The sequence below is a fragment of the Schistocerca piceifrons genome, chromosome 1 (genome assembly GCF_021461385.2).
Source record: "Schistocerca piceifrons isolate TAMUIC-IGC-003096 chromosome 1, iqSchPice1.1, whole genome shotgun sequence".
NCBI lineage: Eukaryota > Metazoa > Arthropoda > Insecta > Orthoptera > Acrididae > Schistocerca > Schistocerca piceifrons.
Window position 1 is genome coordinate 453607355 of NC_060138.1, and position 25834 is coordinate 453633188.

The 25834-nt window shown below is 42.2% G+C and overlaps 1 protein-coding gene across 2 annotated transcripts in view; it reads left to right on the plus strand.

The window, feature by feature from the left end:
- The first annotated feature begins 11692 nt into the window (after window positions 1-11692).
- LOC124792313 (inositol-trisphosphate 3-kinase homolog) overlaps window positions 11693-25834 on the plus strand; it is a 501596-nt gene continuing 487454 nt past the window's right edge. Inside the window, exons 1-2 of one of the 2 annotated variants that reach the window (XM_047257930.1) lie at window positions 11693-11828; window positions 19773-19841. In XM_047257930.1, coding sequence (XP_047113886.1) covers window positions 11754-11828; window positions 19773-19841 — 144 coding nt within the window. In that variant the 5' untranslated portion in view covers window positions 11693-11753. The remainder of the gene's footprint in view (window positions 11829-19772; window positions 19842-25834) is intronic. The other variant, XM_047257931.1, reaches the window with a different exon arrangement.

Sequence of the window (25834 nt, forward strand, 5' to 3'; positions counted from 1 at the left end):
ACAAAAATATCTTATACTCAACTTTAAAAACTTCATTGAGTCTGTTAGGCAAATATATTCACAACTGTTCGAAGAGATTTCGGGATTGCAGCCGATTGTCATAAATTACATTCCATAATATTTCAACTGGACAACTGTCAGTTATCTTCAGGTGAGCCATTGAAGACTGATGAAGACATTCTCCACTCCACCTTATATAGTGTGCTGATAGTATTGCTGTGCATGTGTCAGAGTCATGGTGACAGACAGACCACGCCGCCCAGTAGCAGTGCCCTCACTGGTGGAACTACAAGGATCAGCTGTCTTGGGCATTGCCACTTCCCACAGTTATTGGAGTATTCTGGCGTCTTTGTCTGGAGCAAATCTAGGAGATGACAGGATTCCTCACATTGCCCAGCTGGTAGCTGCTGTCATGCTTCGTTAGAGTTTCTGTGATGTGTATTTCAATGGATTATTTTATAACAGAGTCCCAAAAAGACGTTGCTGTGGCCAAAATTAATGTTTTGCCATACCCCATTGAATGTCTGTTGGAGATACAATGTTTTCCACAACTGCAGACTTGCTGGGTTGCAGAAGGCAAGTGCAACGTTTTTGTTCTGTGCAATGTTCTTCCATTGTGCATTTTGTTTGTCCTATATAGGCCATACCGCACTGTCAATGTATTTCGTAAAGTCCTGCCTTCCACAGTAACATATTATCCTTCACTGACCGAGCGAGGTGGCGCAGTGGTTACACACTGGACTCGCATTCGGGAGGACGACGGTTCAATCCCGCGTCCGGCCACCCTGATTTAGGTTTTCCATGATTTCCCTAAATCGCTCCAGGCAAATGCCGGGATAGTTCCTTTGAAAGGGCACAGCCGACTTCCTTCCCCGTCCTTCCCTAATCCGGTGAGACCGATGACCTCGCTGTCTGGTCTCCTTCCCCAAACAACCCAACCCCCCTATCCTTCACTGTTCCCAGCAGGTCCGAAATCTTAGGGCAGTTGGCGGAAAATCACTTTCAGGTGAAAGCGATTTTCCACCCATCATCTAAGTTTTCGGACCTGCTGGAATCAGTGAAGGATAAGGTGCCAGACAGGGCTGCAGCAGCAAGGCTGCAGCAGAATTGCCAGGTGGCTGCGAGGAGGGATTGACAGCCTGGTGGCCACAAACTGAAAGCACATGCCCCAGGCACTGCGAGTGTGAATCACTGATGCCTCCAGCATGAGAGCATGAATTAAATAATGCTGTTGTGGAATGATGGAGGCTGTGATGAGGCATTACAGCAAAATCTCTGCATCAGGCATAGGCTGCAGAAGATGTAGAGTGGCAGGGGGCCTGAGCAACCTTTGCATCGGGGATGTTGGTGCCTGTGATGCGGACGGCCAGTGGGGCCGGGGAGGCACAGGTGTAGCACGGTGGATTTCCCATGGTGTCCTTGGTCATAGTGTGGTAGGCAAGCATTTTGGGGGTTCAGTGGTGGGGGTGATTGGTGCAAAGCTGGTGGTGGTGTCAGCAGTGGTGGCACTGTTGGAGGCCCTGGCATCAGCAGCACCAGGCATCTGCAGGGCTTTGACGATGATGGTAGATGGGCTGGATGGTGTGAGATCACACAGCATATAAGCAGGCTTCAGCCTGACAATTTTAACACTGGTGGGGGGGGGGGGGGGGTGCAGGGTAAATGTCTCCTAGTCTCACTTCCAGACCTGGTGCAGACCAGAGTAGTGTGAGTGAGGCGGGGGCTGGTAAGCATCAATGTACGCAGCAAAAAGTGTGTGTGTGACACAATGTCATTGTGAATGATTGCTCTAATTCATTGTGGCGCTGGGGAGAGGTTGGCCACAGGTGGACCATGCAGCCTGCAAGCCGGTGCCAAATTCAGAGATGACATCATTTGTGGGCACTTAGGTGGGCTCCAGAAAGTCATCGGGTACAGTGCTATTGAACCATAAACAAGGTCACTGGCAGATATCTCAAGATCGGTCTTGTGGATGATGCAGAGGGAGGAGGAGCAGAGGCAGGGTAGTGGTGCACCTGTTGTGGCTGGAGGGGGCTGCCTTCAAGATATGGTGGAGACATCCCACCATGCCATTGGTAGTTGAATGGTAGCGCCTTGTCAAGTTCAGGTAAGTCTTACAGAGGTCTTTCAGCTCACAGAAAAGGGCAGATGTAAATTGGCATCCACAGTCTATAATGATGTGGCACGAGCAGCCAAAATGGGCAATTAAAGTAAAGACGAAAGTGGCGGCTCCTGTGGCGGTGGTGACATCAGGTATTGGCGTTTCCTTCAGCCAGCAAGTGAATCTGTCCCACATGGTCAAGAGGTTGTTACAGCCATCAGAGGAAGGTAGAGGGATGAATCTGGGCGAAGCGGCACCTGACTTCTGGGAAGGCAGAAAAGGGCGTGTAGGTGGTAGCCAACCTTGGCGCATTAACAGGTGATGCAGGTGCAAACCCAGGTCCTCCTTTCTCTCTGAATACCTGGCCACACAAAACATTGCATCACTAAAGTGGCTGATGCATTCGTGCCAGGGTGTGTCAGGTTGTGTAACCAGTTGAATGTGGTCTTGCAGAAGCCAGCAGGCAGGAACAGACGCGGTGAGCCAGTCAGGGTGTATACGTGGACAAGGAAACAAAATTCCCAGATTTCCCGGTTAACAATACATTTTCTCCCAGGTGACAGTGTATTTTCCCTTATCAATCCTTTGAATGGTTATGGTTTTATACACAGAAGTACAATTTCCTGGCACTTTAGAGAACGAGACTCAGGGAAAAAGACACGTTTTGGAAATATCTTTGCTGTGCAGCAACATGTACGCTGCGTATTTTCGTATTACGACAGCACGCATTGGAATTCCACCAAACACCGCATGTTACTTTCCAAAACATTGAAATCGAGGTTTCGATGCGCTTTTGTAAGCCGTTCGTAGCTTATGTCACGTGATCTCGTCAGCCGATGACAGTGGATATTCAGAGCATAGGACACGTGATGTATTCAGCCAACAACAACATCACTGTTAAGTAGCATGAACACACAAACAGGGAAAGTTAATAGTTTAAATCAATATACATAGCGTCGCTACAAGAAAAGCAAAGCTTTCACACATAATATTGGTCTCAAGCTGCAAGAGAAGCTAAGCTTTCGCATATACTGTTGATCTTTTTTGCGCGTGTTACACTTTAAAATATATCACACAAATGTGCCAGTAAAATTTTTAATAATGACATAAATGTCTGATCTTCACGGTTCGAAATCCTTCTAAATGCCTCGTCATCAGAGAGTTGATTTTTAAATGAGAGTCAAACGCTCTGTGTTTTAATTCATGGTACATTCTTGCACATAGCTCAACTTACTTAAAAGGATATTTACTTTTAAAGTAACGATTTTCAAACCACCATTCACAATATTTTCCCGCGACCTGTTAGAAATAGGTTCGTTTCAGCGGTTGCCAGAGAGTGCAGATAACAGGTGTCACCGCGCTTGGGTAGCTATCATGACGTAGGAAGTCCGTATGTACGTACTTGTAAAACATTGCAAGATCATACGTTGTCATAAAAGAAACAAGACATCAGAGGATCCTGCAAGAGCATCGGAATTTCGTGAACCATGTTAAAATGTGCACATTTTAAGTGCATACTTAAAGGGCACATTCGTATGTCCAGATTCCCGATGAAATAGACCTCGACCTGATATTAAGCTTTTCAGTGTGGTTTTCGGGATGTAAATTTTCTTGGAGCACCGATACTGTATTATATCATGTTTGGGTCTTTATTATGGCAAAATGCCATAAGTGCTAGAAAATGAAAACGTGCACTTGAAATGCAACGAACAATTGAAACTAGCCAGTACTGTGGAATTAAGCATTTCGTTTCAAATACACTGCTGGCCACCGTAAATGCAACACCCTGAAGGAAGCATCCGAATCAAGTGAAATTTACACCATGGGTTTGCAGCGATGAGATATGCAACTGATTAGAATTTCAGCGCAGACGCACTTCACGCGCGCCTGTGGCGCCCGCCACCTCATAGCGCCATTTAAGGCTTGGCGATTTCGACGAGTGTACGTTCGGCACGTGTGTTGACCTTGTGGTTGTTTCACAAGACGATCAGTTATGCCTCGTAGACAACAGCGAACATCCTTTGATCAAGTATCCGAGTTCGACAGAGGAAGGATAGTGGCTTACCGAGATTGTGGATTATCATACAGAGAAATCGCTAGTCGTGTTGGACGAAACCAAACATCTGTAATGCGGATATGTGACCGTTGGATGCAGGAGGGTACGACGGACCGACGTGGTCGATCGCATTCACCTCGGTGCAGCACTGCACGTGCTGATAGGCAAATTGTGCGCATGACAGTGACGGATCGCTCAGTGACATCCCGAACCATAGCACAGCACATTGCGTCTGTAACGCATCATCCAGTGTCTGCGCATACCATTCGACGCCGTTTACAGCAGAGTGGTCTGTCCGCAAGACGTCCATTGCTTCGTCTACCATTGACGCAGAACCACAGACGTCTCCGTCGCCAATGGTTTGATGACAGACGGATGTGGACGGCAGAATGGAATGATGTTGTCTTTACTGACGAGGCACGCTTCTGTCTGCAGCACCACGATGGTCGGATTCGAGTGTGGAGACACCGTGGAGAGAGGATGCTGGACAGCTGCATTATGCACCGCCACACTGGTCTTGCACCGGGTATTATGGTATGGGGCGGTATTGGATATTACTCTCGCACGCCTCTAGTACGCATTGCCGGTACTTTAAATAGCCGGCGCTACATATCCGAGGTACTGGAGCCAGTTGTCCTTCCTTACCTTCAGGGCTCGGCCACAGCCATATTTCAACTGGATAATGCGCGACCACACGTGGCACGCATTGTCCAAAGGTTCTTCGTCAATAAACAGATTGAATTGCTTCCCTGGCCGGCTCGCTCTCCGGATCTTTCGCCGATAGAAAACATGTGGTCCATGGTTGCTCAACGAGTGACCCAGATTACATCCCCAGCTGCCACACCAGATGATCTTTGGCAACGTGTGGAAGCTGCTTGGGCTGCTGTACCCCAGGAACACAGCCATCGTCTCTTTAACTCAATGCCGAGACGTGTGGCAGCGGTGATCTCCAACAATGGCGGCTACTCTGGCTACTGATTCTGGCAGGAACCACATGTCACAGACGTCTGTAAACGTAATCATTTGATACTTGGTCAACATGTTATCTACAAAATAAATTTTGTTGTGCTACCTCTTGTCTTTCTTGGTGTTGCATTTACGGTGGCCAGCAGTGTACATTGACTGCCTCTGCGGAGAAGGTTAACAAAAGCCTAATTTCTTTAGCAAACAGATAAAAATAACTTCATTGTTCCGCAAGGCGATTAATGCTTGACTGTCAGAAAGGTGGAAATACAATAAAATCTGAAACTAATGACATATTTCAGCCTTCCGTAATTATGAGAATGTGTTTTAATTCACTTGATAGCTCCCGGTCACAGATATCCGTTTTGTTTTCATTTGACGTGAGGGTAAACGAAGGGGAAACAGCAAGATCACTAAATGTGAACACGGGTCACATGGAGACTAACAAATCAGACTGCTCTGTGCATCAGCCCCAGATATACGACTTGTAGCGCACATCTTTCTGAAAAGTCTGAAACATAAAACATATGTATTCGAGGAAATGTAAGACACATTATTTGGTCTTAAGTATGCCAAAGTGCAATGCCACGCCTCTTCATAAAGCATTTTTCTACCGCACGTCCAAACTATATTCAGGAGAGTGGAAATTGAAATGTCCTGTAGTGCCTCTCCTGCTCCCAGTCGGCCGGTTTGACAGCCTGCCCTCCTTAAAAAAAACCTCACAATTAATAGCGGATGGGTTTATTTGTAATCGAGAGAACAAGAACTCTTCAGAAAATCTGAACTCTTTATTGCCTAATAGCTAATAATTTGCTGTTTTGCGTGACACAAAATAAAATATAGGATATATAAAACCAATACTGACAAGAGATAAGCAAGAAATTACACATTTCTTCAAACCTTAGCTCCTAGCATTTTTTCTCTCTAATCTTGCTACAGCTTTACATTGCGTGCTTTCCTTTCTGCGAAAGAATCTATTACCTCATCAAAGTTCGTCAAACGTTTTGCTATATGAAAAATCGAAATGTTGTTATCTAATACTGAAAAGGCTGTTAATACAAATAATACCCAAGACTGGTGTGGTTTCTCAATCTGATTACGTTTTCTTTGTCACTGTCAGCTATATAAAACAAAATAGGCCTTTCTAATATGGCAGCAATTTTGTAACACACCAAATAAACGAGACTGTTTTGGCACAAATGTCCATTTTTATAACACGACAGAATATAATCCAATAAGTGCCAATATCAAATGCCTATTAGGCCTACTACAATCAAAAAGCTTTATGTTAGGAAATACTTCCATATTTCATTCATACGCACCAGCTTCTCAAGCATGAGATCGAAAAGTAGTATTACGAAATTTTTATATAAATTTGGAATCGTCTTATTCTTCCATAATTTGTGTAATGTCCCCGTTTCTTCTCCTTCCCCGTTCGAACAAACAATCTTGTCATCACCAATTCTGTAGCTATTGCTGCCACTGTCAAAATTTATTCGCCGATTAAATTCACTAACCCTGCCAGAATCACATGTTTAGTTATCCCGCGATTATTTTCCGTTTAGGCGTTATTGCGTGTTCGAACAACACGTTTTCCGCGTTACTTCCCCGCGGCTGCTAGCCGGGGACTGTACTACTGGTCCTTACTAGTGTAGCGATCTAGCCAAAAATTTTCTGTCAAAATTTCGTTTTCTTGGATACACCGAGAAGATAATACGTAATCTTTCTCACCTGTTATTCCTGGTCGTTTATTTCCATTGTGGTAGTCCGAATCTATGGATTTCGCTAATAATTATAACAACGCTGATCATTCGCAAACCCAATCAACCACATAATCAGACAGCGATTGGCATTCATCCGTTCGGCTTTACTCCCTCAGCTCGTATAGCCCCGTCCCCTTTTGGCTGCGGAAAGTTTATTTCTAGATGCGACGAGGATTCTCCTGACAGATATATCACGTACACAATGCATGCATTCAAAGTCGACTTACGATTCATTCAGAAATCAACTTAAAATATGTTCAACAATGTTCAAAAACCAACAGGGAAGCGTTTCAAAATGATATGAATTATCGATAGGCAAACGTGCGCTGGATGCTAGGAGCTTTGTGAAACAAGTTTTTTTTTACTCATGAATATGAATTTGGCGCCCCCTTTCCCCGGTAGCATCTAGATGCTTGAACCGACTGCTTGCTCAGCCAACAGCCCCATTCCTGTTTCCAGAAGCGGGAGTCGGGAGAATCTACTACTCAAACGTGACTCAACTGCGCATGCGCATGAGCCCGCGTGTAACTGCTAAAACAAATCGAATGTAAACAATTGCGACTTCACGCTCATTGGAGGCAATTTGTTATTATGAAGTACTGCACAGTCTTCCTAAAGCCTTCGACGCATTTTCAATTGGCAGACGCTTGCATGAGCATTGTGTGTCGTTGTTGTAAATGGCGCATTTCCTTTGCAATTTAAGTTATTTTCGTTTTTTTCTCTTGTTTATGTTTTATTGTTGAAGTAGTATTCTGCAGTAGCGGGATACAGTAATACCCTTTGTTTAGAGTATCAGTTCTTACCAGTCAAAAATACAAAAGTTTAACTGAAAACTAAAACAATGAAAAATTCCCGGAATTCTAAAAATATCCCGGGTTTTTCCCGGTTTTCTCCCGGATGAAACAATTCTCGGGTTTTTCCCGGATCTCCCGGGTCGTATATCCACTGGCAGTGTATACATCACACCAAATACTGCTGTTTAAGCCAAGACCTGACGTACATTGAAGGCAGCATCTGAACGTGGCATCCAGGCGTAGGCAGGAGAGTTCCAGACCATAAATGTGACATACATCAGTAGTAAATTATAAAATGACCGAGAGCTCCCAGAACTGACATGGAGAGCACTGGTCAAAGCGTTTTGAGAGGGCAAACATTATAAGCTTTTGTTTATTAAGGACTGTGAAGTGACGGGCCTCCACCAATAGCCGAAAGTATTCAATTTCCTCGTAGATGGTGAGGAGCTTGAGATGGTGTAAGGCGCTGTTGCCAGCACACTGGTCAGCAAAGACGTATGACGATTGGAACTTAAATAGTGGCAATTATTTATTCACGGGCGATATAAAAGAGTTAACATGTTTGCACCCGTCATTGCCCTTCAAAGTAGTCACCAGCGTTGTGTAGAATCCATTGTCAGCGATAATTATTTCTTTATAGTATGACACATTACATAGCTTATAGTAGCCATTCACACGACATAAATAATAGTGCATAGTTTTTTGTGCTTTCCACATTGTGGCACATCCCGGCATAGAGGCTACCATTATGAGAAATCTCATATGGCCAGGAATGAAAAGGGATTGTCGCCGTTGGGAGCAAGCTTGCATAAGGTGCCAACAACGCAAATTTGGTCGACATGTATTGGTGTTTCTGCGAACCTTCGAAATGCCAATAGCTCACTTTATGCGTATTCATATTGACCTACTCCGGCCACTGCTATGCTCGACGTCAAATAAGTATGTACTGACCATGATCGACAGATTCACATGTTGCCTTATAGCCTTGTCGACAGCTGATGTGGTAGTGGCATGGGCCTTAGTGACGGGCTTGATTGCGAAGTTTTCAGTGTCACAAGCTATAATGATGGAGCACAGAAGACAGTTTGAATATGTGCTTTTTCATGAGCTTTAACGTTTGTGTGGCTGTGCTCATTTAGGAACCGCCAGCTAGCATCTCACCAGAAATGAGATGGTAGATAGATTTCAAAAAGCTCTTAGAAGGACCTTAACATGCAGCAGGAAGAAATGGATAGGTGCACTATCGTTTCATCTTTTGGGTCTACGAAACGTGATTAAGGATGACGTAGGCTGTTTAGTGACACAATTGGTTTACAGCGAACAACTAAGGCTACAAGCGGAGCTCCCTTCCGTAAAACCAATGCAGATCCCCGACATATGAGATGATGGTCTTCAACTTAGAGCTACTACACAGAATGGCTCAGCTTCAGCTAAAATCGCTGCAGCTATATTGAGATAAGCCTCTGTTCTTCCATAAGGATCTGTGCCCCTCGTCAAACGTCTGGCTCTGTGATGACGGTGTAAGGCCTCCACCTCGACCAATGGGTCCGTACAAGGTACAAGTACTTTACTGGCACGACAACAAGTTCATCATTGATTGGCACAACAAACAGGAAACGATCTCCATCGAAAGATTGAATCCACACTACTTGGACGAGGATGCAAAGAAATGGCATCAGACAACTCTGAAGAGGTTCTTGAGTTCATACACAGAAGCTACTCTGAATGTACCGTCTTGTAATCACCACGGCTGGCAGAACGGTGAGGCATCGTATTTCAGACATTCTCGACGCTACGGACTTTAAAATCAAAGGGCGAAGGGTGGGAGGGGAGGCGGTAGCGACCGCAGCTATCGATTTGCGAGACAAGGGCAAGATAATGTAATTCATATCTCTGATCTTTCGTTTATCCCTTTGTTTACTGTTTCTCGCGGGCTTTGCCCATAACCTGTTCGTTGGAAAACGGGCTTTTATTTGTTTTCTGGATGTGCGTATTTCACTTAGGATTGCCTCTCACATTCCTTGCTACCAAATAATCGTATACACGCATTACACACCTTCTGTGTACCGTTACAGATACTTCTATTCCGTGTTCATCCGCAGTCAAGGCAGCAATCCACAGGGCTCCTATGTCATTCCCGAGGATGATGGCTGACTTTCTACCTGAGGAATGCTAGTAAGCTTTTGCAGAATATCACCTTCATCGCTAGAATTCGTGTCAGGAATATCTTCCTCGTTCTCAAACTTCTTCAGCCACATTAGAATTCGTACTTCTAGGCTATGATCCATGTTGTTGCTAAAATTAACGAAATTACACGATTATTTCAACGTTTATGCATTTTAGAACAAAATTAGTCAATATAATAAAAGTATACTTACAATCAAAGTTGAAAAAGGCAATAAGGAAAAAACTGTTTAAAAAATACTGACATAATTGGTCGCGCAGATTACAGTGGTACGTCGCAGAGTCCTGTGACACAACTACACGTGAAATGCTCTCGCACAAAACCGAGAGCGGCCGCCAATAATCCACCTTAAAAGTACAAAGAGGCCCGAAGCATAATCGCCATCCCACTTTCTATTTTATTCTATTTCTTTTTTTTTTCTCTATTTCTACAAGTGGACGTATACAATTACATGGATTATGCGACCACAATAGGATTAATATTTGACTATGACATACTCAAACGGCTATCATAATAATTTACACGGTCTACTGAGCAGCGTTGTAGTATTTTAACTATCAAAAATTTAGGAAATTTGTTTTAAGGGTCTATGGGACCAAACTGCTGAGGTCATCGGCCTAGGCTTACATACTAATTAATGTAACTTAAACTAACTTACGCTAAGGACAAGTCACACACACATGCCTGAGGGAGGACTCGAACCTCCGACGGGGGTAGCCGCGCGAACCGTGAGAAGGCGCCCTATATAGACTGCACAGCTATCACGCGCGGCTAACTATCCAACATTGCCCATTGTCACATCTATTGTTGACACCACTGACATTTCTGTTAAAGAACGGACGTTCTCCTTATTCAAAAGACTCCTTGTTTGATATAGGCCTTAATGAAAATACGGATACGGGAAGAGAGCAGCATTTCTAACCAACAACGTAATCATAACTAAGTTCAACTGGGATGATGATAATTTGTGGGATTTGACGCTGTTGTTTACGCTACGCGTTCAAAATTATTTCTGCACTGATCGCAGTCCACGGAGCTTTCTTTACAGCTAGCTTCAAACAAATTCTATGTAAATTATGCAAACTATCCGAACTCGCGACAAAGTTTGAGGAGAAAATGTGCTTATCTCTATTCATATACTGTCGTCATATCAAGAGATGTCTGAAGTATAATAGTGAGCCACGATACCGTATGAAGGAGCAATATTCTTCAGTGGAGAATCAGTCATCGAACAATTCATATTTAATAGCAACGAAACCGCTAACAGCAATAAAGTCACTCTTCTGTCTTCCTAATCGTGGTAGACTTTTACTTAATAGTAATCAGAGTAGTAACTTGCAGAAGCGGTGTTTGTTTCACTCAACTTAAAATATTTCCAATGCTTCTGAGGGTGCGATATTTTCAAGCGTTAGTATTATTGCCCTTGCGTCCGTTTACACTTAAGAGAGAGGAACATGAAAAGAAATTATTTTTTGTGAAGAACGTTCAGTGAACATACAGAATAAATATCACAAGTTTTGTTTTATACAGATGAAGGAAGCTATGTTGTCACTAGTAGATCAACTGCGTTGGAGAAGAAAACAAACAATAGCGTCAAATGCTCGCTACTGTTTTATTTCCGAAGACACGTATGAACGACGTTTACGAGAGACTATTGATGACTATGAGACCAAAGCTTCATGCAAGGAAAAAAATATATTGTAAGCACTCATCATAAGAAAAACAGCGCGATTAATAATAAAAAAGATTGTTCTGCTTTGTGTTCAAAATACATGCTGTGCATAGGTAGTACAGAACTGGTTCGCGGTTGTCAAGTACCCTACATTTGTTTAGGGTTTGGTCTGACATCTCGCGGAAAGCATCGAAATTAGTCAGTGTAGTGTTTGCTACGATGGCATCTGTAGCGACTCAGTTCCCGCCTCCAACATATTCATCATCGTATTTTATACGAAATATATTCAAAGAGGTAAGTATGGGTATTTAACCCATATAAATATATACTAACAATCTGTTTCCATCTCATTACAATATTTGTTCTTTTTTCTTCTTTTGACATTGGTCGCTAACATGGTACTCTGCTGTCATATTTACACACGTTTGTTTTTGAATTGTCACAAAAAAATCCGACTTTACCATTGCAGTGTGTAGATTAATAAGTTGCTTCCTATCGGATTGATTTTTTTACACACTTTGTATTTACCGTGTTAGTTAGCAAGAAGGCGACATTGTTGATATATTCTTGTAATGTTGTCTTTAATTCATAATCGAAGAAAACTTTGTAGAAGTACTTTCTGTGATGTCCTCTTACATTGGAGTCATTTCCTTGATTGTTTACGTAGGCATAAATTTGTTTTGGCTTGTATATGTCTGGGGTGAATGTAGTTGACACTGAAAGACTTACATTGAATTTAGTATTAAAGAAACCATGAAAGTTCATGTTAAATGCTTACCGTATGTGTTGCCACCTCGTTTTGAGTCTGATTACATGCTTTTCGTTGATACTTTAGAAGTGCTATAAAAACAAGCTCCGCTGCTACCCAACGACGAAATTGGTTTGCTCCAGTTAGTTGAAAAGCGCAGACACGCCAAACAGTAACCACTACAGCAAATTATATTGTCTATTATGCCTAGCAGTTACACTCAAAGGGTCTCGAGAGTTTCTGACGTTCGCATTGGGCTGCAGATATGTTACTAATTTAATCAATTTTAACTAATTATTATAAATCTGGTTAATTCTCGGTACTTAAATGCAATTTTCATCAGTATTTTAGGCCAAATCGCTTTGTGGCTAGTTACCATAACTATGATCATATCAGTGTTATTTACTAAGTAAAAGAACCAACTTCTCCTCATATGCAATGCCCCTTATGTGGCCAATATGTACATACTACTGTCATCTTCCATAGCTATCTGTACTCATGCTAATATTTTCTTTGTGTAGCCTACTGTTTGGAAAAAAGAAGGTTTCAATAGAGTCATATTCTGTGAAATACATTAGCCTAATGCCATCACTGATTTAGACTACCCAAGTGAAGTTCCTTGGCATGTTACGCCTTGCAGTTTTGTTTGAGATGATGACATTTCATCTTACTGTGCACTTGAATCTGAAATTTATGTGTGCAAGTTGGGGATAGTGTTGACAAATGCTGTTTAAAAGTTGTATTTTACAGATTAGTCATTTACCAAACAAAGGCTGATTTGAATATGGTAGTGTATGTGTTAACTATGAACAATCTTATTTATGCATTTATGAGAATCATTAATATAGTATTGAATGTGTATGACAATGTGACTTGGCATCACTATGTAACACAAGGTGGTCTTAAATATTTATAAGACACTCCTACAGCTTAAAATGGCACCTGAACATCTGGATATGTGTCCTGACTTCGACCATATGAGACAGCAAGTTAGATAGCTATAAAAAATGCGCCGGCCGCTCGTGGCCGAGCGGTCCTGGCGCTGCAGTCTGGAACCGCGCGACCACTATGGTCGCAGGTTCAAATCCTGCATCGGGCATGGATGTGTGTGTTGTCCTTAGGTTAGCTAGGTTTAAGTAGTTCTAAGTTCTAGGGGACTTATGACTTCAGCAGTTGAGTCCCATAGTGCTCAGAGCCATAAAAAATGCTCATGAAGCTGAGTGTTTTCAAGAATGTAATGAGTATGAGTTTGCCCAACTATCTGAGTCAGTGAGGAAGGAGATAACCAATACCATTCTCTTTCTGAGCCAGTAAGTTTCTTTTCGTTTCTGCTATGATAGCAAGCCAATTGACTCAACTGTGAAGTTTGGATGAAAGTTCCTGTGTGCATAAAGACTTTGAACAGTTCCCACTAGAAGGAACTGGTTATTATAAAATAACTAATTTGTGACTTATAACATGCAATAACACCTGTCTCGAGGCCCTAGTGTGCCAATGAAAATTGTGGATGTGGTGTAATCTTCACAGTAAACAACAAAGTAATACAGGTTTGTTAAATAAAATTTAAAAAAAACATTTGATTGTCAAAAGGATATTCCAGAAAGCCTTTAACAATTGCTGTAACTTAATTTGTTAAAAGACCGCTCTTGAAACCCATTGAAGTAGAAGTTAAATGCTAAAACTATCAGTCATGCCACAAATGTGTCTGGACACTCATGAGTGCACTCAGGAGCTGAAATCAAGGTTAACAAAGCAAAAGCATAAATGCTGAACTTCATTTTCAAACTTTTCTTTACAAGGGGGATCCAAGAGTATTTCTCCAGTTGAATTATTGAATTACTGCAAAGTTGAGTGATACAGATATTAGTGTCTGCAGTCTCGAGAAATATCCAAAATCACCAAACTAAAACATGTCCCAGAGTCTGATGGAATATGTTCTGGATTCTGTGCAGAGTTTTGAGACTGAATTAGCTCTATTAACTTTGATATACCATAGATTACTCAAACAAAGCAAAGTGCCTTTTATTTTGAAGGAAGTGCAGGAACCAGAGGCATTTTGAAGCTACTGCCATAATGTCATTTTGATTAGTCTAAGGAAAGTAGTTGCTTAAAAAGACTTGACTCTGTTCATTTGCTGTTTGGTTTTCCTTTGCAGTAATTAATTTAAAGATGTGTTTATACTTTTAATAACAATATGGAAAGTATTGATTGCTACTTGCCATGAAGATGAAGTGTCGACTGGCAGCCAGGTGCATGAGGGGAGGGGGGGGGGGGGGGGGGGGGGGAAGAGATAGACAGAGAGGAACCATTGGATATTATTTAATGTAACAAAACAAAACACACATGCCAATAGTCATCTCCAGCCATTAGGGCCTGACTGTGACTGCATCTGATGTGAGCAGTGATCTTTCCTGGGGTGGTTAGAAATGGTACAGAAGAGGTATGGACGGAGTGGGAAGGGGACAGATAGCAGGATCAGGGTGTGAAAAATTCTAGTGCTGCCTATGAGTGTGCAGGGATGTGGTGGGTGCAACATCGTATGCTGTTCTGGGGCGGGGGTCACGAGAGAAGAGAAGTAGAGAAGGGGAAAGGATTATGCAGACTGGAAGGTGCATGTAGGGCTATAACAGGAACAGAGAAGGGGATGGGCAGGACAGGAATTAGTGAAGGTTGAGCCTAGGGGGATAATGAGGACAATGAATATGTTGCAGGGAGAGTTTCCACCTGTGCAGTTCAGAAAAGCTGGTATTGGTGAGAAGAATCCCAATGATGCAGGCAGTGGAGCATTCATTAAATTCAAGCACATCATGTTGGGGGGGCATGCTCAGCAACTGGATGCTCCAGATTTCTCTTAACCACAATTCAGTGATGGCCATTTATGTGTACAAGCAGCTTGTTAGTGATCATGCTCATGTAGAATGCTGCCCAATTGTTGCAGCTAAGTTTGTAGATCACATGGCTGCTTTCACAGGTGATGCTGTGTTTGGACGGGTAGGAGAAGCCCGTGACAAGACTGGAGTAGATGATGGCAGGTGGAAGTACGAGACAGGTTTTTCACCTAGGTCTATTGCAAAGATATGAGCCATGGGACAGGGATTTAAAGCAGCAGTGATACAGGGATGGACAAGGTAATTGCTTAGGTTTGGAGGGCAGCAGAATACAACTGTGGGTGGAGTAGGGAGGATTTTCTCATTTCAGTGCACATTGAGAGGTTGTCAGAACCATAGACAGACAACATTATTACACAATTCAGTTGCTCCTGACTGGAGGCTCTGAGTCGTGGGGATCTGCTCCTTTGTAGCTGATCAGTGGGTAAGTGAGGGACTGTAAGGGGCAGAAGACAAGACATAGGAGATCTTTTTCTGGACAAGGTGGGGTGGTTAACTTCAGTCTGTGAAGTTTTCGTGAGACCCTTGGCATATTTAGAGAGGTACTTCTTGTCACTACAAATGTGACAAGTGGCTAGGCTTTATTGAAGGGACAACTTCGTGTGGAATGGGTGGTAGTTGTCAAAGTGGGGGTTTGTAAGTTTGATGTGAATGAATGGATGTACTGATCTAGTCGTCCTTGAGGTGGAGGTTGGCATCAAGGAAAGTGGCTTGTTGGGGCTGAGGACCAAGTGAACCAGATGGGAGACAAAGTGTTGAGATTATGGAGGAATGTGGACAGGATGTCCTAAACCTCAGTCCAGACCATTAAGATTTCATCAGTGAATATGAACCAAGTGAGAGGTTTGGGTTTCTGGGTGGTCCTAGGATTCCTCTAGATGGCCCATGAACTGATTGATATAGGGTGGTGCCATGAGGGTGCCCAATGCTTTATCTCAGACTTGTTGTAAGTGATGTCTTCAAATTAAAAGCAATTATGACTAAGAGGATATAGTTGGCCATGGTGAACAGGAAGAAGGTAGTGAGTCTGGAGTCACTAGGGCATTTGGAAAGGAAGTATTCAATATTGAAGGATAGATTATGGGTATGGATGAAGAAGTTTTTTCACAGTGGGAGAGATTCTGAGATTCTCTCTCGGGGGGGGGGGGGGGGCAGTAAACAGCTACTATGGGGGATCCTGTATGGTTGAATCTATGTACTTTTGGAAGCATGTTGAAGGTTGGCATGAGTGGATTGATGGGGCTGTCACCTTCTCTTGTGGCAAGTAGCAATCTATCCTTTTCATATTGTTGTTGGTCCATCCCAGATTTTCCATTGTTTGTTTTGTTTGCACTGTACTTTTAAACAAGACATTAAATTCACTTTTTAACCTGTGCAAACACTGATAATTCCAATGTTGATTGCTTGCTTGAGTGCTGTGGTGATGCAGATGCTACTAGTCAACAATAATACACTATCCTAAATTGCAAATTTGAATTTTGTATTGAACATTGCTGTTGTTAATGGTTATAATCCGGCATTCTGTTTTCGGGAACTATCTGTTATAAAAGGGCAGACAATGGTGTGCCAAACTTCATGTGTGCAGTGTGTGTGGGCCAAGACCTGGTCTGTCACACGGCTTTACTCATTCCTTCTCAAAAGTACCCGGAGCAGCATAACACTTCATTTAGCTTTGCGGTGGACCATGTTTCGGTCGGTAACAGTCTGAGTTCGGCAGAATCCTGTTGTCAGTGCTGTTTAACATTCACTATTTGTTTGTGGTATAAAGGACGTCCATAGGTCGAATAGCTGTTTGAACAAAAAGAGGCAGTCTAGTGCCCTATTGTCACAATCGTTTAAAATGAGTGGAAATGAGAGAATAGAGGGACAAGAGTTCTCAATTTGCGTAAGTGACGGTTACTGCATATATGCTGAAACAACATTACAGTATGATGCGGAAAGAATTTAAAGAATTAGTTGACAATGAAAGACCAAGAAATTACAACAGTTCTGCATATCAAGAAGGACTTTATGTTAAATTTACAGGCATGGAACACGTGAAGAAATTGGTGGTACAAATAGTAAAATTTCTGAAGTTGCATGCGTTATTCCATTGTCATTTGCAATAGTTTTCAATATAACTAAACGAAAAGTATGGAAATTTCATATATAAGTGCAAATTGCATTTTTTTATATAAAGGGGCATGCCTGGAGCAATTTTTTCATTTAAAACTCGGTATTGTTGAATTAGTGAAGGGAAAAGGAGTGCAAGAACGAAAATAAGAACATCTGGAATGGATTACAGAATTCTGACTTTAAGTAGACTGCGCCTTTCCAACAGTAAGACATTGCAAGGTAACTTGTTTCTGATTTGATGGGGATGCATTTAAAAGCAAAATCGCATTGTACAAGGGACACGTTCTGACAAAGACAGACCAGTTCCCTAAGCTCACTGACATTAAAGAAAACACAAGGAACAAAGACTTCATTGCGGCCTTAAAAGAATCATGAAGATATTTTTATAAAGGTTTTGAGGACATTGTCAGCTTTGTATCTGTTTTCAAGCTCATTTACCATTTCAGTTGAAAGCGCTCATGTGCAAGAGCAAATGTAACTGACTGACCTGCAAGGTAATTTCAGTTTTAATGACGAATCTTTTGTGTTAAAAGTGTCCAGGACATCTGCATTGCTTTCTTCAGATAGAGATCCATAACAATGTTGCCAAAGTGTTACACCATTTTGCTCGACTATATGTATGAAAGACCTTTTGTCAATTATGGAACTAAATAAGTCACAATTAGTGGCAACTTGAGTGTGAAGTTCTGTGAAATTTTCTGCATCTGTCCGTATGCCGACAGTGTGTAACAAATAAAACGTACATCTTCAGTGTGTTAAAAATAAATAAATAAATAATACTGGAAATTTGTTTTGTTTGTGATCTTTAATGTTAAGAAATGTGAAATATAAAAGAAAGTCGTATGCAATGTGACTGCACTTCCATTTAAATGTGACACGTTCATGGAATTCCCCTTCTTCTCCCCTTCGTGCTCAGATGGCATGGTGTGGCAGTGGGGGAAACATGCCAGCCAGGCTGAGTGCTTTGGCATTCAGGCTCAGGCATAGCCCATGAGCCGAAATCTTGGCTGCCCTGTGTTATAACATAGCATTACGAATAATTTTCATAAAGTGATGATCACCATACCACACTTTATACGTAGCCTATCAGTTGTTGTGTACCTCTGTCCAGAAAGTTTGGTGAATGTGTCTGTATTGCAAAGGGATCGTTGCCTTACCTGAAACAGCAGTTACTGTCATTTTAAATAAGCCCATTGATGGTAATGCACTTCTGGGACTGGTAGTACATGTCCTGGAAAGCCTGGCATAGTCGTCTTTAGGGACAGCCTTCAGTTGGGTCATAACATTATGTTGGATGTTTGAAATGTTCAAAAACTTTTGGCATTTAAGGGCTGATCTCAGTAGGGAGTTCAAGAAAAGGTGTGAGGAACTCAAGTCTGGGGAGCAGGGTGAGTGATGGAATGTCAGACCTCCCCTGTTGGCCAGGAACTGCTCCACCAGAAATGCAGTGTATGGCCTGGTATTTTATGGAGCAGGGTCCAGTCACTTTGTTTGGTGTACTGGGGGTGTACCCACTTGATCCATCATGTGACCTATTTCCATTTTCTGAGCTTTCATTCTCACTGCTACACGATGATTCTGGGAAAAAAGTTCCTTCATTTTCTGTACATTGCCCAGGTTGCGTGCAATGCAGGTCATTTTGAGGGTCATCTTCCATGCTGTTGTGCTCTTGTTGGAAGTGTTTAAACCACTCATAAACACTTTTCAGAGTAATAGTACTGTCTCGGTAAAATGTTGCCAACATTTCATGAGCCTCTTTCACTTATTTTCCAAGTTTGAAACAGAACAGTATATTTGTTCACCAATCCATTTTGGGTTTCAACCACTGCACGCACTACACCTTTACTCTAGCGTGTGCTATTTACAAACGAGAAACACACTCGCAGCACTGCCCCTCGAGAACTTGTACAGAGCTACTGCTTTGACATTGTGTCCTTCCAGTGTATGTTAGAAAAGTGATTTTCCATTGGAGTCAGATAATTATAGTTAACCAAATGATTCCAAGGAAGAGGGGGACAGATTATTAAATATAATTTGTAAATTGCGAATAGTGATCTTTTGAAATATATTTTCTCTCTTAGTTGTTTCAACTATCAGAAAATTCAGAGAAAATTGTTGACTGGATGTGTATGGTTCACAAAATTACATACCTGTTTCTGTCTGGTGTGTTACTAGTTTTAAGTCCTCATTGTGTTCTTTGGTGGCAGGAATTAAAGACAGATTATCTTTTCTCACTTCTTTCTCTTCTTCTTTTTTCCATTTTTCTTGCTTTTTCAACACACCAAGAAAAGATAATTGACGCTTGGGGAAATGGTTATGGGATCATCAGTATGTACTCCAGTTTAAGCAAATTCATGTTGTTATTAAGTGTTAAAATAAGCAAAACATATTTGGAAACAATGAAGACAAAAAGCAAACTGCACCAAATTTTTAGCAAATCCAAGTTTATATGACAGAAATTGGTAGTTGAGTATACATGTGTTGCAGGAAAACACGAACGTGTCAGGAACAGATTCTAAAGCAAGACTTTCACAGCTTGGAGATTATTTAGCAACGGTAAGCAAATGAAGTTTGATGAGCGTTTCTCTTAGTAGTAGTGCCTTTCATATCCGTGATGTGTATTTGGTGGTATTTTTTCCTGGATAGTTCTGGGTTTCTTATTTGCTGTCAGCATTATATATCTAATTAGAACACTTTTCTAATTACTTCGCTGACTGTTGTGTTTTTTTGCCTGTCACTTGTGCACGTAACTTTTAGGAATTTGTGCCTGTGATGGTGTGTGACTATGTTCTATACTGGTAAATCACTTTTCCTCTTGTGAAATTATTCTCATATTCATAACTTCATTGTAGTACCATTCCTGTACTTCTTGTGAAGATTCTAATCCCCGGAAATGTAGCAGTGTGTTTTCATTGACTGCAAGTATTGAATTAGTATTATTCACTAGGGGTTGGGGGACATCATTTTGCAATCTTTAATGAATAATATAATTGTTTTTCCTACAAACTCTGGCTAGTCACAGGTACCATAAAAATTTATCATTTTGTGAAAACCTGTACCAGAGAAAAGTGAAAAATGAAAACTGTAAAAACTAGAATAACAAAGATATGAGAATTTTATAATGTATAAATGTTTGATAATGACATGTTGTGGGACCACAATGTCTGCATCTGAGATAACAGGTGTATCCACCACTTGCGTACTTTACATTTAGCCTGCAGATAATATAAATTTGTAGTTGTTTGTAGCACTGCATGTTTCCACATATTTGATAGTGTCTGCTGTATAAGACAAAGGATGATAACATTTCACTCCATTGCAGACGAAAATTAATTCTAGAAATATTATTTTAAATCTATATTTTTATTTTTCAAAAGAAAAGGGTGGGGGGAGACTGAATTTACAAGTTGATAGCCAACTAAGAGAGACCGTGCATATATTTAACAGTAATAAGTATATTTTTTGCAGTGTTTCTGTTAGTGCAGTCACATTTAATATTGTTAAACAGGTCATATGGCTTAAACTACCTCGAAAGGTAAGACAATTTAATACTGTATAAATGAGTGGTTGAACATGGAGTGTAGTTTGTGGCAGTATAATTAATAAAGTAGTTGAACAATTGTAACCAGAAACATAAACTGTACAGATCTGAGAAGAAGGGCAATTTTTGGGGGAAATAAAGAAAGATTCTTTCTGAAAATAATATTGTAGAGAACTTTGTATGCCACATGATAATGTGGAATTGTGGATCCCCCTTGATTCATTGCACTTTTGAATGTGTATACATCAACTTGCACTATAGCCAACATACTTTTGATAAAATTAATAACTGAAAACACAGATGATGTGACTTACCGAACGAAAGTGCTGGCAGGTCGATAGACACACAAACAAACACAAACATACACACAAAATTCAAGCTTTCGCAACAAGCTGTTGCCTCATCAGGAAAGAGGGAAGGAGAGGGAAAGACGAAAGGATGTGGGTTTTAAGGGAGAGGGTAAGGAGTCATTCCAATCCCGGGAGCGGAAAGACTTACCTTAGGGGGAAAAAAGGACAGGTATTCACTCGCACACACACACAATCCATCCGCACATACACAGACACAAGCAGACATTTGTAAAGGCAAAGAGTTTGGGTAGAGATGTCAGTCGAGACGGAAGTACAGAGGCAAAGATGTTGTTGAAAGACAGGTGAGGTATGAGCGGCGGCAAATTGAAATTAGCAGAGATTGAGGCCTGGCGGATAATGAGAAGAGAGGATATACTGAAGGGCAAGTTCCCATCTCCGGAGTTCTGACAGGTTGGTGTTAGTGGGAAGTATCCAGATAACCCAGACGGTGTAACACTGTGCCAAGATGTGCTGGCCGTGCACCAAGGCATGTTTATCCACAGGGTGATCCTCATTACCAACAAACACTGTCTGCCTGTGTCCGTTCATGCGAATGGACAGTTTGTTGCTGGTCATAAAGCTTCACAGTGTAGGCAGGTTAGTTGGTAAATCACGTGGGTGCTTTCACACGTGGCTCTGCCTTTGATCGTGTACACCTTCCGGGTTACAGGACTGGAGTAGGTGGTGGTGGGAGGGTGCATGGGACAGGTTTTACATCGGGGGCGGTTACAAGGGTAGGAGCCAGAGGGTAGGGAAGGTGGTTTGGGGATTTCATAGAGATGAACTTAGAGGTTACGAAGGTTAGGTGGACGGCGGAAAGACACTCTTGGTGGAGTGGGGAGGATTTCATGAAGGATGGATCTCATTTCAGGGCAGGATTTGAGGAAGTCGTATCCCTGCTGGAGAGCCACATTCAGAGTCTGATCCAGTCCCGGAAAGTATCCTGTCACAAGTGGGGCACTTTTGGGGTTCTTCTGTGGGAGGTTCTGGGTTTGAGGAGATGAGGAAGTGGCTCTGATTATTTGCTTCTGTACCAGGTCAGGAGGGTAGTTGCGGGATGCGAAAGCTGTTCTCAGGTTGTTGGTGTAATGGTTCAGGGATTCCAGACTGGAGCAGATTCGTTTGCCACGAAGACCTAAGCTGTAGGGAAGGGACCGTTTGATGTGGAATGGGTGGCAGCTGTCATAATGGAGGTACTGTTGCTTGTTGGTGGGTTTGATGTGGACGGGCGTGTGAAGCTGGCCATTGGACAGGTGGAGGTCAACGTCAAAGAAAGTGGCATGGGATTTGGAGTAGGACCAGGTGAATCTGATGGAACCAAAGGAGTTGAGGTTGGAGAGGAAATTCTGGAGTTCTTCTTCACTGTGACTCCAGATCATGAAGATGTCATCAATAAATCTGTACCAAACTTTGGGTTGGCAGGCCTGGGTAACCAAGAAGGCTTCCTCTAAGCGACCCATGAATAGGTTGGCGTATGAGGGGGCCATCCTGGTGCCCATGGCTGTTCCCTTTAATTGTTGGTATGTCTGGCCTTCGAAAGTGAAGAAGTTGTGGGTCAGGATGAAGCTGGCTGCTCCCATCCTTCATCAAAGACACCAACCACTTTCTCGAACGCCTGGAATCCCTACCCACTCTGTTACCCCTGGAAACCATCCTTGTAACCATTGATGCCACTTCCTTATACACAAATATTCCACACGTCCCGGGCCTCGCTGCGATGGAGCACTTCCTTTCACCCCGATCACCTGCCACCCTACCAAAAACCTCTTTCCTCATTACCATAGCCAGCTTCATCCTGACCCACAACTTCTTCACTTTCGAAGGCCAGACATACCAACAATTAAAGGGAACAGCCATGGGCACCAGGATGGGCCCCTCATACGCCAACCTATTCATGGGTCGCTTAGAGGAAGCCTTCTTGGTTCCCAGGCCTGCCAACCCAAAGTTTGGTACAGATTTATTGATGACATCTTCATGATCTGGAGTCACTGTGAAGAAGAACTCCAGAATTTCCTCTCCAACCTCAACTCCTTTGGTTCCATCAGATTCACCTGGTCCTACTCCAAATCCCATGCCACTTTCTTTGACGTTGACCTCCACCTGTCCAATGGCCAGCTTCACACGCCCGTCCACATCAAACCCACCAACAAGCAACAGTACCTCCATTATGACAGCTGCCACCCATTCCACATCAAACGGTCCCTTCCCTACAGCTTAGGTCTTCATGGCAAACGAATCTGCTCCAGTCCAGAATCCCTGAACCATTACACCAACAACCTGAAAACAGCTTTCGCATCCTGCAACTACCCTCCTGACCTGGTACAGAAGCAAATAATCAGAGCCACTTCCTCATCTCCTCAAACCCAGAACCTCCCACAGAAGAACCCCAAAAGTGCCCAACTTGTGACAGGATACTTTCCGGGACTGGATCAGACTCTGAATGTGGCTCTCTAGCATGGATATGACTTCCTCAAATCCTGCCCTGAAATTAGATCCATCCTTCATGAAATCCTCCCCACTCCACCAAGAGTGTCTTTCCGCCGTCCACCTAACCTTCGTAACTTCTTAGTTCATCACTATGAAATCCCCAAACCAACTTCCCTATCCTCTGGCTCCTACCCTTGTAACCGCCCCCGATGTAAAACCTGTCCCATGCGCCATCCCACCACCACCTACTCCAGTCCTGTAACCCGGAAGGTGTACACGATCAAAGGCAGAGCCACGTGTGAAAGCACCCACGTGATTTACCAACTAACCTGCCTACACTGTGAAGCTTTCTATGTGGGAGTGACCAGCAACAAACTGTCCATTCGCATGAATGGACACAGGCAGACAGTGTTTGTTGGTAATGAGGATCACCCTGTGGCTAAACATGCCTTGGTGCACGGCCAGCACATCTTGGCACAGTGTTACACCGTCTGGGTTATCTGGATACTTCCCACTAACACCAACCTGTCAGAACTCCGGAGATGGGAACTTGTCCTTCAGTATATCCTCTCTTCTTGTTATCCGCCAGGCCTCAATCTCCGCTAATTTCAATTTGCCGCCGCTCATACCTCACCTGTCTTTCAACAACATCTTTGCCTCTGTACTTCCGTCTCGACTGACATCTCTACCCAAACTCTTTGCCTTTACAAATGTCTGCTTGTGTTTGTGTATGTGCGGATGGATATGTGTGTGTGTGCGAGTGAATACCTCTCCTTTTTTCCCCCTAAGGTAAGTCTTTCCGCTCCCGGGATTGGAATGACTCCTTACCCTCTCCCTTAAAACCCACATCCTTTTGTCTTTCCCTCTCCTTTCCTCTTTCCTGATGAGGCAACAGCTTGTTGCGAAAGCTTGAATTTCGTGTGTATGTTTGTGTTTGTTTGTGTGTCTATCGACCTGCCAGCACTTTCGTTCGGTAAGTCACATCATCTGTGTTTTTAGATATATTTTTCCCTCGTGGAATGTTTCCCTCTATTATATTCATAAAATTAATAACTGTGTTGATATATAAAAAAAAAAATTGTATGATCACACTTTATGATCTTCAGATCTAAAAGCCTGTTGAATTTAACGTTCATCTCCCCCTCCTTGCTCCATCAGTTACCTGTTTAAGCCATAGACAACAGTTTGACACAACAGTATTCTGTTGTATAGTTCCAGTACAGTCAAAATGTGTTACTTATCCAAAAAACTAAGTATTCAGCAGCTGTGTACTATACTTTTCTACTTATTGTAAAATGATGGAAAGGACATCTTCTTGGACGTTTTCCTTTGCCCTGCATTGACACATGGTGGTTACTATGGGTAAGTCATCATTCATTTAAAGGACAGCCAGAAGTCCTTCCTGTTGCCACTCCATCATTTCTCAGCAGGGAACATGTTTAGCCCAAGTGCCTGTGTGCAGTCTTATCCATGTAAAAAAAAAATGTGGACAGTTTATAAATGTTTGCAAATCATCTGTCTGAGGTGGGACTTACGTACCAACCTTCTATTTACCTAGTCAGGTGTAGAAATGTCTAAAAACGACATCCAGGCTGGCCTGCATACCGACCCTCACTGTTAATCTGCCAGGTGGATTTGAACTGGGACTGGTGCACCTCCCCGTCCTAGATGTAGAACTGTTAACAGGCATGGGGTATCTGGCCAGGTTAAAATAGTGGAAAGTAAAAATTCAGTTTTTTTAGTTTCTTTTTAGATCTGAAGGTGAACAAGTGTAATCAAACCTAGTCACATTGTTATAACAATGCAACTGAGATGGAAAAATAAATGATACAAATCATTTTTAAACATCAAATTTGTTTCCATATATATATGTGTATCAAGCTGAAAACAAGTTGAAGTGTTACTTGCACTTGTAAATTAAAATGTTCTGAAGATGCTACGCAGTAGCTGAAATCAGTAATCACCTGTAACAAATTGGAACTGTGATTGCAATAAATAATCAGTTATATATTTTATTTTAAAATACAGTCTGAACTACAGCATTTTAAACAAACAATATTGTTTTCAGTTTTTAAAATTCTGCTATATTTTAAAATAAAATACCTCCTAAATTACAGTCCCTAAATAGCTTTAACAGCTATTTTTGATGAGTCATTTAAATGTGTGAGTAGATTATAATGTCATCTCAATGGAAAACCTGCAGTTGCATGATTTTGTGTAATTAGGTATTG